Source organism: Peromyscus maniculatus, chromosome 10 (assembly GCF_049852395.1).
Source record: "Peromyscus maniculatus bairdii isolate BWxNUB_F1_BW_parent chromosome 10, HU_Pman_BW_mat_3.1, whole genome shotgun sequence".
NCBI classification, from domain to species: Eukaryota; Metazoa; Chordata; class Mammalia; order Rodentia; family Cricetidae; genus Peromyscus; species Peromyscus maniculatus.
The window spans coordinates 89,512,480-89,525,948 of NC_134861.1; the positions used below are offsets into that span (position 1 = coordinate 89,512,480).

Consider the following 13,469-nt stretch of genomic DNA (forward strand, 5'->3'; position numbering starts at 1 on the left):
GTGCGCAGGCCGCCAGGCCGGGCCGCCACGCCCACCTCGGCCGGCCCCTCCCTCTTCCCCCCCCCCCCGGCGGCTCGCGCCCCGCGCGCCGGGCCCCGCCCCCGGCCCCGCCCCGGCCCCGCCCTCCCCGCCGCGCTCTGCGGGCGCCGGGCAGCTGCAGCGGGCGGCCGGGGCTGCGCGCTCGGGACGCGCGGAATGTGAGGCGCGGCGAGCCGCTGCGCACCGACGCTCGCTCGCTCTCTGGCTCGTTCCCTCGCTCGCTCTCTGGCTCGTTCTCCTGTGGCTCGCGCGCGCGAGAGGGCGGCGACCCCGTGGCGGACGCTCGGCCGCGCCCCGCGCTCCGTGTCGCGCGGGTCCCGGGGGCTCTTCGCCCTCGCGCGCCCTTGTGCCCTCCCGGTGCCCTCCAGCGCGCGCGCCGGCGGGACCATGAAGAAGTTCTCTCGGATGCCCAAGTCGGAGGGCAGCGGCGGTGGCGGCGGCGGCGGCGGGGCGGCGGCTGGCGGGGCCGCGGGCGCCGGGCTCGGCGGCGGTAGCGGCGGCGGCTTCGCAGGCTCGTCCGTGGGGGTCCGGGTGTTCGCCGTGGGCCGCTACCAGGTCACCCTGGAGGAGTCGCTGGCCGAAGGTACACGGGCGACGGGCGCGGCGGGAGGCAGGTGAGGGAGGCCGGGGTGTGGCGGTGACTGAGCCGGGGCCGAGCCCCCGGCGGGTGGAGAGCGGCTCGGGCTCGAAGCCGCTGGCGGCCCCGGTGCGGGCACGGTTGTCCGCTCCGGAGTTTGAAATCGTTTTTCTCTGTTCTGGCTGGCGCGAGGAGAGACATAAGAGAAGACGTCCCAGTTAGCGATGTGCTGTCGTGATTGGACCCATGACTCACGAGAGGGTCAGCTGGAGCAGTGGGGGACCCTGCTGGGCCAGCTGTGGCTCTGGCCGCTGTCCTGCGGCGCTCTGGGGTCCGAGCCTCCCCGGCACGCAGGGCAGGGGATCCCGCCCGCAGCCGCTGCGCTCGAGCTGGGGTTTGTTTCTGGGGAAAAACAGAAACAAAACAAAAACAAAAACCCAAACCAGACAGGACTCCCAAACCCCTGTGTATGTGACGGTGTGCATGCAGATAACCTGTGTGTGTGTGTGTGTGTGTGTGTGTGTGTGTGTTGGCATCGTCTCCGAATTCAGTTAAGTGGTTGCTTGGGGCGGAGGTGGGGGAGTAAACTTGAAGTGCGTTTATCTGTGTTGTTTAGAATCTTCTCCCTGGGACCAGGTCCTGTTTCTGTCCGCCCAGTGTGTCATTTTGTTGGCAGTTTAAAAGGCGAAGTGGTACATACAGTTTAACTCTCCCTTGTGAGGTTTTCGGTGGCTCTTTCATTGTCTGACAGAGGCTATGACAGCAGGTAAAAGTCTAGTTACAAAAAAAAAAGTTTACTCCATGTTAAAAAAAAAAAGCTAGACTTTAGTTTTGTATTTCTGGTGTAAATGGCTTGTAGAACATACTTTCTGAATTCTTATTGCGTGACTTTGAAGTTTTGAGTGCAGGGTATTAAGAACTGCATTGAAAAATCCATGAGAAATATTTCTTGTTGATAAGTAAATGATTAAAGAAGTAAAGCTAAGAAAACGACTGTAGGGAGTTCTGATGTTCTGATTTGCTAGTTAGATGTTGACGCGGTTTGGAAACCAGACAGACTCCACTTGTGTTGTTGAAATCCCGTGGACAATAGGAAATCAGTGGGAGAAAAAGCTGAGGCTTTCAAGTCTATAAAATAAAGGAAAAGCAAACTTCCATTGTCAGGGGTGTGTGTGTCATGGTGTTGCCCTTGCTCAGAATGACCGCCCTTTCTGAAACGTGAAGTGCAGGGAAGGGATTGCCAGATTTCCAGAGCCTGTCTGGGAGTAGTTTTGGTAGATTCGCTACATTGCAAACTTTGCTAGCTCTGGATTCCACGTGAATTTCAGGTGTTGGTTGAGTTGGGGTGAAGATGTTTCCCATTGGTGGCTATTGATGCACAACACTGTGCTTTCAGTTGTTTAGTAGGTGACTGAAGTGTGGCTTGGCTAGTTATCCCTCCTTACTGAATTCCAGGTTAAGTCTTTTTTTTTTTTTTAGACAGGTTTTCTCTGTGTAGCTTTGCGCCTTTCCTGGAACTCACTCTGTAGCCCAGGCGGGCCTTGAACTCACAGAGATTTGCCTGGTTCTGCCTCCCAAGTGCTGGGATTAAAGGCGTGCGCCACCACCGGCCAAGTCTTTTATTTAGTGTTAGGACAGTACTAACATTTCACCAATAGACTGTAAATTTTAACATAGCCCTATCTTTCCTCCCACTCAGTAAGAAAGCACCGGTATCCCTGTTAAAGTGTTTGGTGGTGTGGTGTGGTGTGGGGTGTGTGTGTGTGTGTGTGTGTGTGTGTGTGTGTGTGTGTGTGTGATAGTAGAGATTGAAGGTGAGGCCATGTTACCAGACTTCTTACCTTTGTAAAATCTTGGGACACAGTCCTGCTAAGTTACTAGACAAGCCTTGAGTTTTCCATCCTCTTGCTTCAGCCTCCCAGTGCTTGGATTCCACGCAGGTTGTTATCAACAAGCACGTCTTCCACTAACTTTGGCCTTAAGTGTTTACGTTTGTTCTTCATGTGTGCATGTTTGAGTGTCTGTGGGTGCATGCGTGTGTATGCCTGTGTACAGTTGTGTGCAGAGACACAACTTGTGAGACACTGGACCCGTAGGTCTGGCTAGACTGGCTAGCCAGAGAGCTCCAGGGGTTCACCTGCTGTCCTCTCCTGCTAGGGTTACAGAAGAAGGCCCCAGGGCTCAGCTTTTACATGGGAGCCGGGGATCTGAACCTGGGCCCCGATGACTGCTACAGAGAGAGACCCTGTCCCCAAAACAAAGAACACAAAAACCTCGAAGTACCTACTTATTTAGTTTTTTAATGGGTGATGGAGTGGTAGGTGGAAACAAAGTTGAAGAAACTCATGAGAGGTGGAATTTCCTGTCTTTACACATGGCTTCTGGGACCAGGTTTAAGTCTCTAGAAGCCAGGGCCTAGCTAGGCTTCCTTCCCATGTGCAGGTCTTCCCTTTCTAGAATACACAATTGAAATAATATTATTTTACTCTTAGTGATTCTGCCAGTTAGGCAAGATGTTTAAGCACAAGGTGGTTCCCATTTCAGTATGATTAGTCAATAATCGACAGATTTACCTGTCATTTGAAGTGTGTATGAAGAGGCGTTCCATTTAGAGTGATCCCTTGTCTTTTCAATAAACCAGTTTCTGTCTTTCTCTCTGCAATTAATTGTGTAGCAAAAGTCAATGAATATGGGCTTAGCAAATAGTGAATCCTTGCTTCCAGGGGAAATGACAGGTTAGATAGCACTGAAGACTTGATTCACAGCGTTTTCTGTTGGCCGATTTATATATGTGCCCTGTCCTGTGTGTATCTGTGTCTAAAGACACCTTATTTAATGTATACTAGTGATTCATTAGCGTGTCATTATCTCTTAACTCAGGCCAGAATAAAGATTATCTAACACACAGTTTCTTTGTAAGGAAATCATGGCCCTCCTTGAACTTGTGAACTCTAGACCTCACTGTGCCCAGGAGCCATTTTAAACACAGAAGTCACCTATTAAAAAGCAAACGAGAAAAGATGACACTACACCCGCCATGGGAAGAACACTTAGAGTGTAAGGGTCAGAATAAGGGCGTGCACGTCAAGGGATTCAGTTTTTCACCCTTGTGCATACTGTACATGACCTTCAAAGTGCCATGAGTAGTGACTGAAGGATTAAGGTAAATTTTAGCAAGTAGACAAAGTGACAGAAGCTGAAATGCTGGTCAGCTGTTGTCATACATACATGTGCATGGATTTGTATACTATAGTTACAGTGGAAGCATTTTATACTTTTATATGTATTGAACTGTTGGCGTAGTTTCCTCTGTGAAACAGTTTGTATTGTTTTTTTTTTTTTTAGTTAAAAGCACACATATGCCTGAAAGTGCTTGTAACTTTCCCCTTTTCAATTTCTGTTCAGAGTTTAGAGCACTGATACCATAGTGAGGCATTTTCATGTGTTTTCTCAAAAAGGATTCCGTTTCAGGAGCTGAACTAATCCCGAGTTTGGGCTTTAGGATGAGGCGGAGTCATATGCCAATGCTGGTTTGGAACAGCGTCCACTTGTCAAACACAAATCATTCAGTGTAGTCTTTAAGCTTTTGTTAAAAGGTAGGACTGGTTGGTGGTTCATCTGTACTTCCAAAAGAAGGGCTTTAATGCTAGTGTAGGGAATTTGAAAGCAGCAAGAATGCTTGTCTGCTCAGTTTTGTGTCTTCGGAACAGGGCCTCATGTAGCCCTGGCTGACCTCACATCTTGCTGTATCGCCGAGGTCCATTTTGAACTCTTGCCCACACTTCCCAAAGTGCTGGGATTGCAGACATGTGCCACACACTGTGCTCAAGAAGTTGGTTCTTCGTGATGGTTGTTTTTCTCCACCTCCATATTTAGTGTACAGAAGGGCCTTAAAGAGGGGACACCAGGGGGGCTGGAGAGATGGCTCAGAGGTTAAGAGCACTGGCTGCTCTTCCAGAGGTCCTGAGTTCAATTCCCAGCACCCACATGGTGGCTCACAACCATCTGTAATGAGATCTGGTGCCCTCTTCTGGCCTGCAAGGATACATGTAGACAGAACACTGTATACATAATAAATAAAATCTTAAAAAAAAAAAAACAAAAACAAAAAAGAGGGGACACCAGTAGACACTGGTGATGTGCTGAGGTCATCTCAAGGTTACAGGGCTGGGTCGGAATGGCACTGAGAGTGTGCTGACAGAGGGTAAGACTTACTGATACGGTTATGCGTTCCTGCCTCTGTCAGTAACCGGAGGCAGGAGCTTAGAATGCTGTAAATGTAACTTAGGAGTTTGCTCAGCGTTAACTGGAGTGAGGCTGAGTATTAACTGCTCCTCATTGTTAATTTTATAGGAAGGTAGTAACACATGTACATTTAATTTTGCAGTCAAGTCAGTAGGGAAATGATGACTTAAAGTAGCCTCCTTGCAGAAATCATCTATGGCTACCCAGTGACTTAAGTTAATGTTCCCTAGAGAGGACAGGAAGGACCGAGGGAGAATTTCACAGAAATACCCACGGTCGTTGCTGTTTCACATCTTTGTGTGAAGTGCTGTTCATGTAGCCCAGTCAAACTTGCAATGTAGAGGACACAAGTTAGACAAGCGAAAACCACTTGGTTAATGTGGTGAAAAATGAAGAGAAAGCTTAAGGTCTTAGAGTAGTTGAGTTTGGGTTAGGGAGTTGAGAAGAGCCTTTCAACACTTTGGAATGGTTAGATTGAAGGAGGGAGGCTTCAGAGCAGGCCAGGAGGGAGCAGTCCCTGTGTGAAGACGGCTTTCAGGAGAACAGTGGACCACAGTGATGGGGCAGTTGAAGCGGACCATGTGGGCCATGATGATGGATCATGTTGAAGCGGGCTCCAAGGTGGTATTAAAGAGGGACTAGGGTGCTGGGCTTTGCATGGCGGGCCGAGTTTGCGTTTGTCTGTAAGGTAATATGAAGATACTGAGCAATTTACACTGATGCACTCTGATTTTCTTAGGATCATATAGATTGTTAGAATAAATTAAGATGATTAAAATTGACAGTGAGAATGGAGATAAAATGTTACATTGTGCAAATGTTAGGGCCTTGGAGGGTTGTGAAGAAGGTGTGAAGGAAGAGTCAACATGACTTGCTTAGGTAGCTCCTCTTAAGGAGGTAGCATTTGCTAAATTAAGCGCAGGACAGATTTGGGGGAGGTATTGAGAGGCTCCTGAGCAGTTCCAGAATTGTGGGGTTGAGGTATCTGAGAGGACATGCCTAGTGAAACTCGGGTATGTGGTCTGAAGCTGGGCAATGATGTCTGCATATGCCACAGTACACATGTGGAGGTCAGAGGACAGCCTGTTCTCTCCTTGTACCATTTTGGCTCCTGCATGGAACTCAGGTCATCAGCTTGTGATAAGCACTGTTACCTGCTGAGCCATCTTGCCAGCCCCTGATCTTAAAACATTTCAATTTATCAGACTTATTTGGAGAACTTGATAAAGTGCAGAATTTGAGGCTGCTTCTCAAGAGTTTGTCTGGCCAAGGCCCTGATACCACCTGCAGCATCTGGAACCACACATGAGAGCCATGGGTTTAGAACAGGCAGAGACAGGTGTGGATTTGATGCCGGGGAAACCTGGGCTGCTTCCGGACTGGGAATGTGGAGTTGTGCTTGCGTGATCCATTTCTTGGCCTGCCCTTCACAGCTGTTGATGCTCCTGAGCCACCGTTACAGTTTTACCCCGGACTCTGCTCCAGCCTCAGTGTTCTCTACTTCCTGTTACTCCGTGACTCACTCTTGTGTTGGTCTGTCGCTCACTCTCCTCTGCGTTCCCTGCTCCCTAACTAAGAGCTTCCTCCTTCTCGTGGCCACTTGTGGCCACTGCTTTTTGTCTTGTATGGCACTCAGTGTTTTGTTTTGAGATGTAATTATGTTAGCACTTAGAAACACTAAGGTAGTTAATTATTGTTGATCTCTTACCTCCCGGAGGAGATAGTAAGCTTTGGGGGACTAGAAAGACTCTCTTAATTGCTCTGTATTTCCAAGTTGCTCTTCCATGGTCATTCAACTGTGATGATTTTTGAAAAGAAACGTGTTTTATTTTATTTGTTATTTGTAGACTTGATAGTGCTGGTGCATGTCACAGCACCTGTGTAGAGGTCAGAGGGACAGCTTTTGGGAATCAGTTTTCTCTTTCTTCCATGGGATCTGGGAATTGAACTCAGGTCTTCAGGGCAAGTACTTTTACCCACTGAGGGATCTCAGAGAGCCCTGGTTTCTGTTTTTAAGCCACATGGTTTTAATAGATTTAAAGACCTCATTTGCAAGTTGAAAAGGACCAGTGAAGGGTTCTTTATTGGACCATCAAAGTCTTTTACTTGGGCCAGGGGACCCTGAATTTTCTGCTTCTGTGAAAGCAAGTTAATTCAGAGTGTCATTTCACTTAACCTCTTTAAAGAAGAGCCAAGGGGTCCCCTTATAGTCACCTTACTCTGTTGACATATTTTTCTTTATTCTACAGAGGTGGTTTTTAAAAAAGAAAAGCATAGAAATGGAAAGCACAGAGGAGGTACATTCTGTGCACCATGAGAGCCTTACAGCGTGCCTTTGAGTACAGTAGAAGGATCAATCTGTAGCCCCCTGTATCCTTGGCTCCTCTCCTAGTGCATATCTAGTAACTTTTTTTTTTCTTGTGTTGAGTTAAACTCTTAGGAAGCATTGTTTCCTCTCCCGAAACATGGATTTATTTAATATATGAGGAAGATTGAAGAGGGAAATTTGTGATAGCATCCACAATGTATTGCATGCTAGAGGTCAGTAAGTGTGGGTGGAGCTTAGATTTACGGCTAGTTTTAAGCTTTTAGTGAAAGCTGATTCTGTAATTGTGATAACTTCCTTTCAGAACAGGCTCCACACTTACCCTGTGTCGGTTGAGTCCGCCGGCATCTTTATCTTAGGCCACTTAGTCTCTAGAGCTGTGAGAAATGAATTTTTTGTTTATACTGCAGCTTCTTAAACTGTGGGTCATCACCCCATGGGTTATATAACAGTGTGGGGGTGTGTGAAAAATTTTGGCAACAGTAAAAGGTTTCTGAATGACCAAAGACCAAAAATAAATTCAAAATCGAATGTGTCATGAACCTGAGGTGATCTGACAGTTTGTCTCAGTGCACTGGGTGACTGACTCCACTGTACTGGTGGTTCTGAGCCCGGAGCATGCACTTTGCAAGGTGCATGCTGTTTTACCATGCAACACCAATGGACACTGCCTGAAACGTCTCGGCTAGATCTGAAACTTGACATTATGAAGTGCAGGCTTTTACTGCACACAGTTTTCTGCTTTTCTAGAAACACGATACTTTAGTTGCAGAAAAACAAAGATTTATTGTTTTCCTATTGTCCTGGGTCATATCAAATTAGTTTATGTTTGGATTGTGTTAGATTAGATTAGAATGTTTAAAGATTGTTATTTGAATTGTTTCGAGTTTTATAAAAGAGTTATTTAATGAATTTTGACTTGGGTCTGGAGCAGACTTCGCCTGACAAATTCTGAAATGGTTCTAGACTCAGGTTTGCCATTTTGTCCTGAGTGTTTACATGAGGCCGTATTCTCAGCATTAACAATTATAAAGTAAAAATATCAGTCAGCTGAAAAACATCGAACATACTCTGTGTCCTGCGGTATTAAATATTTAGGCAGGATCTAATTCCTTATATAAAAACAAATGAGGACACCCATCTCATTATTATATATATTTGCTTTATTTTAATAAATCGGAAGCCATATGCCCAAGATTCCTTTACATCCTGTATACCTTGTTGTCAGTGAAGTTTGATTTGAGCATCTGTTTTGTGTACCATGTACCTGAGGTTGTGACAGTTTCTCAGGCAGAAGCAGCATACAAGTGGACAAAGTTTAAGAACCCCTGCTGGGTACATCATCCAATTTGAGATATTTTGGTAGAATTGGCTGGCAAGACAAAGACGTTTCTGTTTTTTTTTTTGGTTTTTCGAGACAGGGTTTCTCTGTGTAGTTTTAATGCCTGTCCTGGATCTTGCTCAGTAGTCCAGGCTGTCCTCGAACTCACAGAGATCCATCTGGCTCTGCCTCCCAAGTGCTGGGATTAAAGGCGTGGATCACCACCGCCCGATCTTGCTCAGTAGTCCAGGCTGTCCTCGAACTCACAGAGATCCATCTGGCTCTGCCTCCCAAGTGCTGGGATTAAAGGCGTGGGTCACCACCGCCCGGCTATGTTTTATTTTTTGTCTTACATTGTTACATTTGCCTAGAATGCAGATACCTGTCATTGTGCCCCTGCCCCCTTGTTGAAGTTGGGTATTGTAGGAGGCATTTCAAATACAATTACTTTTTCCAAATCTTTGTTTGCTCCTGAAGCATGTCTGCAGCCTTGGACACCACCCATGCAGCTGTTGCTTACATGGCTAGCACTTAACCCAGCTTTGTTCTGTTCCAGTGAACGTTTTCCTTTATGTTAAAATTTATCCCGTTTAAGACTGGACTTGGGATCATCTTTCATCTCTCACAGTGTTGTATTCACCGTAGACGTTCGGTGTATGTGTAAAAGGTTGAGTATCGGACTCACAAGGTGACCAGAAGGCCTCCTAGAGGCACTGTGAACAGATACAGTCATGTTTGAAACGTTGTCAGTCTAGGCCATGTTGCAGCTGGTGTCTGTTCCCCTGCCCCTCTCCCCACCCTTCACCCCGGGTTAGCACTGCCACTGAGCCCCCCCCCCCCCCCCCCCCAGCACTGTTCCTATGTCCCTTGGTAGAAACTAAAAAAAGAAGGAACTGAAATAAAATATTCGATAATAGTGTAGGTATAGTATCATCTAAATGGACAAAAGCATGTTATGAGATTGGATTTTGAATTTTGGGGCTCTTTTCTGTTTACACCTATAGTGAATTTTTGTTTTCTGGGCTTTTATTAGGTGTGACTTTCAAATGTTCTTGCTTGAGTTCCCTTGACTGATATCACTCCGCTAAAGAGAGTCGTTACTGGGGTATAGAGAGGAGCGGGGTGGTTCTCACAGGGTGGTGTATGGCTCTGTTAAAGGAGAAGTTCCTTGGGGATTGGCCGTCTCTTGAGTGGTGGGCAGGGTGGGTGCCTAAGAGGGGGAGAGATTTGGAAGAAGGAAAACGTCCCCGTCAAGGCTGTCCTGTAGCTTTGGGACTCTTCTAACTGGAGTAGGCTGCAGTGGAATTAGTCACTCTATGCAGATCTTGGTTTTGCTCTTACATTAGGACATTTGTGATCATAGCACAAGGTCAGAGGGTAGCAAGCTGTGTTTAAACCATTTTTGTTCACAGCACTTCATCATCATCTTGACATTCTTCTGTACTTTGTTCCTAAGAGTTCCGACACACCCCTTTCTTGCCTAAGTGCTATGGGCCTTCTTGATTAGGACTGGCTTGGACTTTACTAAACTGTTTTCTTGTGAATGAGATTGTCAGTAGTCTAGATTTTATTGTTTACCCTGGAATTATTAAGATATTCATGCTAAAATCATTAAACAAAATAGTGAAATATTTCACTTACTGAATCCTGTCAACTATTTTTTCAGGAAGTGTGATAGTGCATCACAGGCAGTGATCTACCTTTTCATTCTGTGGCCTGCATCAGAGGCTCTGCTACTGAATTAATGTCCTATCCTTTGTGTAGGGAAAGTGATGGTACTGATTCATGACCAATAGGGTGTGTACTTACATTTTTTTCAGAATAAGGGTAAACATATGTGTTCAGCTGTACATAGGCTTTTGCTGGTGTCTTCTGTTGTATTACTGCAATTAAATTAAATATAAGATATTTAATTGCAGTAATGTGGATACCAGTTTTTGTTAGGCATCTATATGATGGGCCAATATTAGGATCGGAATAAGTTTTAATCTTATTAGTACAATGTTATGGTTAATTCATCCAATCAACCCAGTTCAGAGTTTCACAAATAGTCAAACAGTTGCTAAGTATTGGCATTTTAACCTTTTATCAAAATGCTGTTTACATATTCCAAATGAGAAACTGGAGAATCTCAACCCAAATGAAATTTTTTTATTTCTAGCCTAGCAAAAGTAGTGCTGTAGTTTTACTTTTGTGCTGCGTCTTTATGGGAAAGAATGTAAAGTAAGAAGGTCCATGTGGGCTCATGGTTTCTGTCAGCTGTGGCCCGCCGACTTGGTTTCTGGGCCTGGTGTGGCAGGCCCATCTCAGAGACAAGACACAGAAGGATGCGGGACGAGATACAACCTCCATCGCACACCACAGTGCTCACTTCCTTCTGCTAGGCAGGCCCAGCTCCTAGTTAATCATCTCCCCAGACTGAGTCATGTGACTACAGTTCAGTGGATTAACCCATGTGTAGGAGCCCATGACTCAGTCCCTCCAGCTGGGCCAAACCTTCAGCACATGAGTCTTTTTTTTTTTTTTTTTTTTTTTTTAAGTATTTCCTATTCATACTAGAGTACTTTTCATTTTATTTAAATGATGATTTCAGAGTCCATACAAGTACCCAGACATGGTGGCTTATGGGAGCCTGTACTCAAGACGCTGAGGCAGGAGGATTGCTCTGAATTTGATTGTGAGAGCCTGTCTTAAAAAAAATTCAATAGAAAAAAAAAACCCTCACAAGTCTGGATTTTATTTCTTTTAATATGTGTTCGTGATAATTTTATCCAAAGAAAACATAGGCATATCGCTTATGAATTTTTAGTTGTTCAAAATTGGATTTTTACTAATCTTGCATGAATTTCTAGAACAAGAAACTTTCATTTGTACATTAACAGTTCAAGTTTGTTTTTGCATCGTAGCACTGCTGTTTTCTTAGTAAATTCTACGGGCATCTCAAAAAGTTACCATTGCTGTGAAAGGCCCAGGAGGACAGCTTATGGGGGCAGAGACTTGTTTCGGCCCATGGCTTCAGAGGTTTCAGTCCCTTTCCCGACACCATTGCTTCTGGGACCGCAGGGGGACAGCAGCCAGAGAGAGAAGGGGTGAAACAGACCAGGGACAAGCTTCAGGGGCACACCTCCAGTGGCCTACCCTCCCGGCCTCAAGCTTCCTCTGCTCTCTAAGTTCTGCTGACAGCTGAGACTGAGCCAAACTCACGCAGGTGGCTGTGGTTCATGTCCAGACTGTAAAAGCCACTAGGATGAGGGTCAGCTCTCTTGATTTTCGTCTTTTGGAGAACTAGAGATAGGGTTCGTGTCTGGTGTATAAAACCCCGAATGAACGAGAACATATCAGCCTCCTTTTGAAAATGTTCTAAATAGTGTATTGAATGGGACCAGTATTGTCAGACTAACAGTCTTTAAAAAAATGCTATTGCTCCATCAGAGTTTTCGTAATTGAACTGATTATTTAATTTTAGTTCCCTTGTCTAACTCTAGGAAGTGAGGTAAGTGATGGAGCCCAGAGTCACACTGCTGGTGTTTGGTGTTGGTTGGACGGTAGGACCTTAGGTCTCGTAGCTTAGCCTAACGCCTCCTAATGTGTGTGCATCTCATAGGCTCTGTGCATACACAGGACTTCTGATGAAGGTCAGGACCTGCAAGCTGATGTCAGGGGACTAGAGGACCTTGTTATCTTGGAGAGAGCTAGAGTATTAATGCCTGAGGAGTATGGGGTGGGATGCTCTTAAACATTTTTGTTTTGAGTTTCAGAATTAAAACTTGTTTATTCTTTTTGAAGATCATTAAATCAGATGTCCACTTTGGAGATAAGATGATGATTAATTTGAAAAGTTCAAAGCCCCTGCGTACCAGTTGCTTTTCTGTCGCCGTGATAAAGTACTCACCATGTATTTGGACTTGCGGTTCCAGTGGGCTAGAGGTCCATAATGACAGGGGAGGTATAGCAGCCGGATCCGGAAGCTGAGAGATCTCATCTCAGCTGTCGTGGGAAACAGGCTGGAGGAGGGAGAGGGAGAACGAGCCGGTGCATGAACACGGGCACACACACAGAAGGCCGGGTGTGGCGCTACACTCTCAAAGCCCGCTGGTGCGCTTCCTCCAACCAGGCTCCACGACCTAGACATTCCCCAGCCTTTTCAAAGAGCACCACCAGCTAGGGACCAAGGGTTCCAGTACATCAGCCTCTAGAGAGCGTCTCTCATTCAAGCCACCACACCCAGCTCTCTCTGAATTAATCTGTTGTCTCAGACTAGAGAAGTTCTGTCCGAAACGAAATGATGTATGTGTGATACCTTACGGAGTAAGTAGGATAAAACTGCGCCAGCTTCATCAACTGAATCTCGTAAAGCAGCACCTAACGTGACTTCTAGGGCTGGGAAGGAAAGGGAAACTCTGAAGGCAGAGCAGGGTTCATCTTAAGTGGAAACTCCTGTTCCTCCCTTCAGCCTCTGATAACCACTCATCTGTTTCTAGGAATTGGATTAGCTTAGGCGCTTCCCAGAAGTGGAAGCAGACAGTAGTTGTCCTTTGTGCCTGCCTGCCTTAACGTGATGTCTTCAGACTAGTCCCAGTTACAGTTTGCATCAGAATTTCATTCCTTTCCTTTTACTTTTTAAAAGGTAGGGGATGTTTTGCCAGTTAGCCCAGGCTTGCTGGAAATCAAGACCTCTTGCCTATGCCTCCCTCCCAAGTGCTAGGATCACTGGCATGTGCCCTCAGAACCGCTCACCACTGTCCTTTGAAGGTGCTGCTCCGTTGTGCACTTTTACCTCATTTGGGTGTGTCTTCACCTGTTCGCGGACATTTGGTTGTCTCTGCGTCTAGGCTGCCATTGCTGGGTGTATAAATACAGGTTTGAATCCCTGCTCTCACTGTTTTTTGTTATATTGATAGATGATGTGAGAGTTCTGTGCCTGTCTTTGGAGGCACTGCCATTCTGTTTTCATGGTGTTT

General features: G+C 46.0%; 1 protein-coding gene across 2 annotated transcripts in view; it reads left to right on the plus strand.

The window, feature by feature from the left end:
- Window positions 1-285: 285 nt before the first annotated feature.
- Bmp2k (BMP2 inducible kinase) overlaps window positions 286-13,469 on the plus strand; it is a 108,234-nt gene continuing 95,050 nt past the window's right edge. Inside the window, exon 1 of one of the 2 annotated variants that reach the window (XM_015994239.3) lies at window positions 286-622. In XM_015994239.3, coding sequence (XP_015849725.3) covers window positions 427-622 — 196 coding nt within the window. In that variant the 5' untranslated portion in view covers window positions 286-426. The remainder of the gene's footprint in view (window positions 623-13,469) is intronic. The other variant, XM_076546683.1, reaches the window with a different exon arrangement.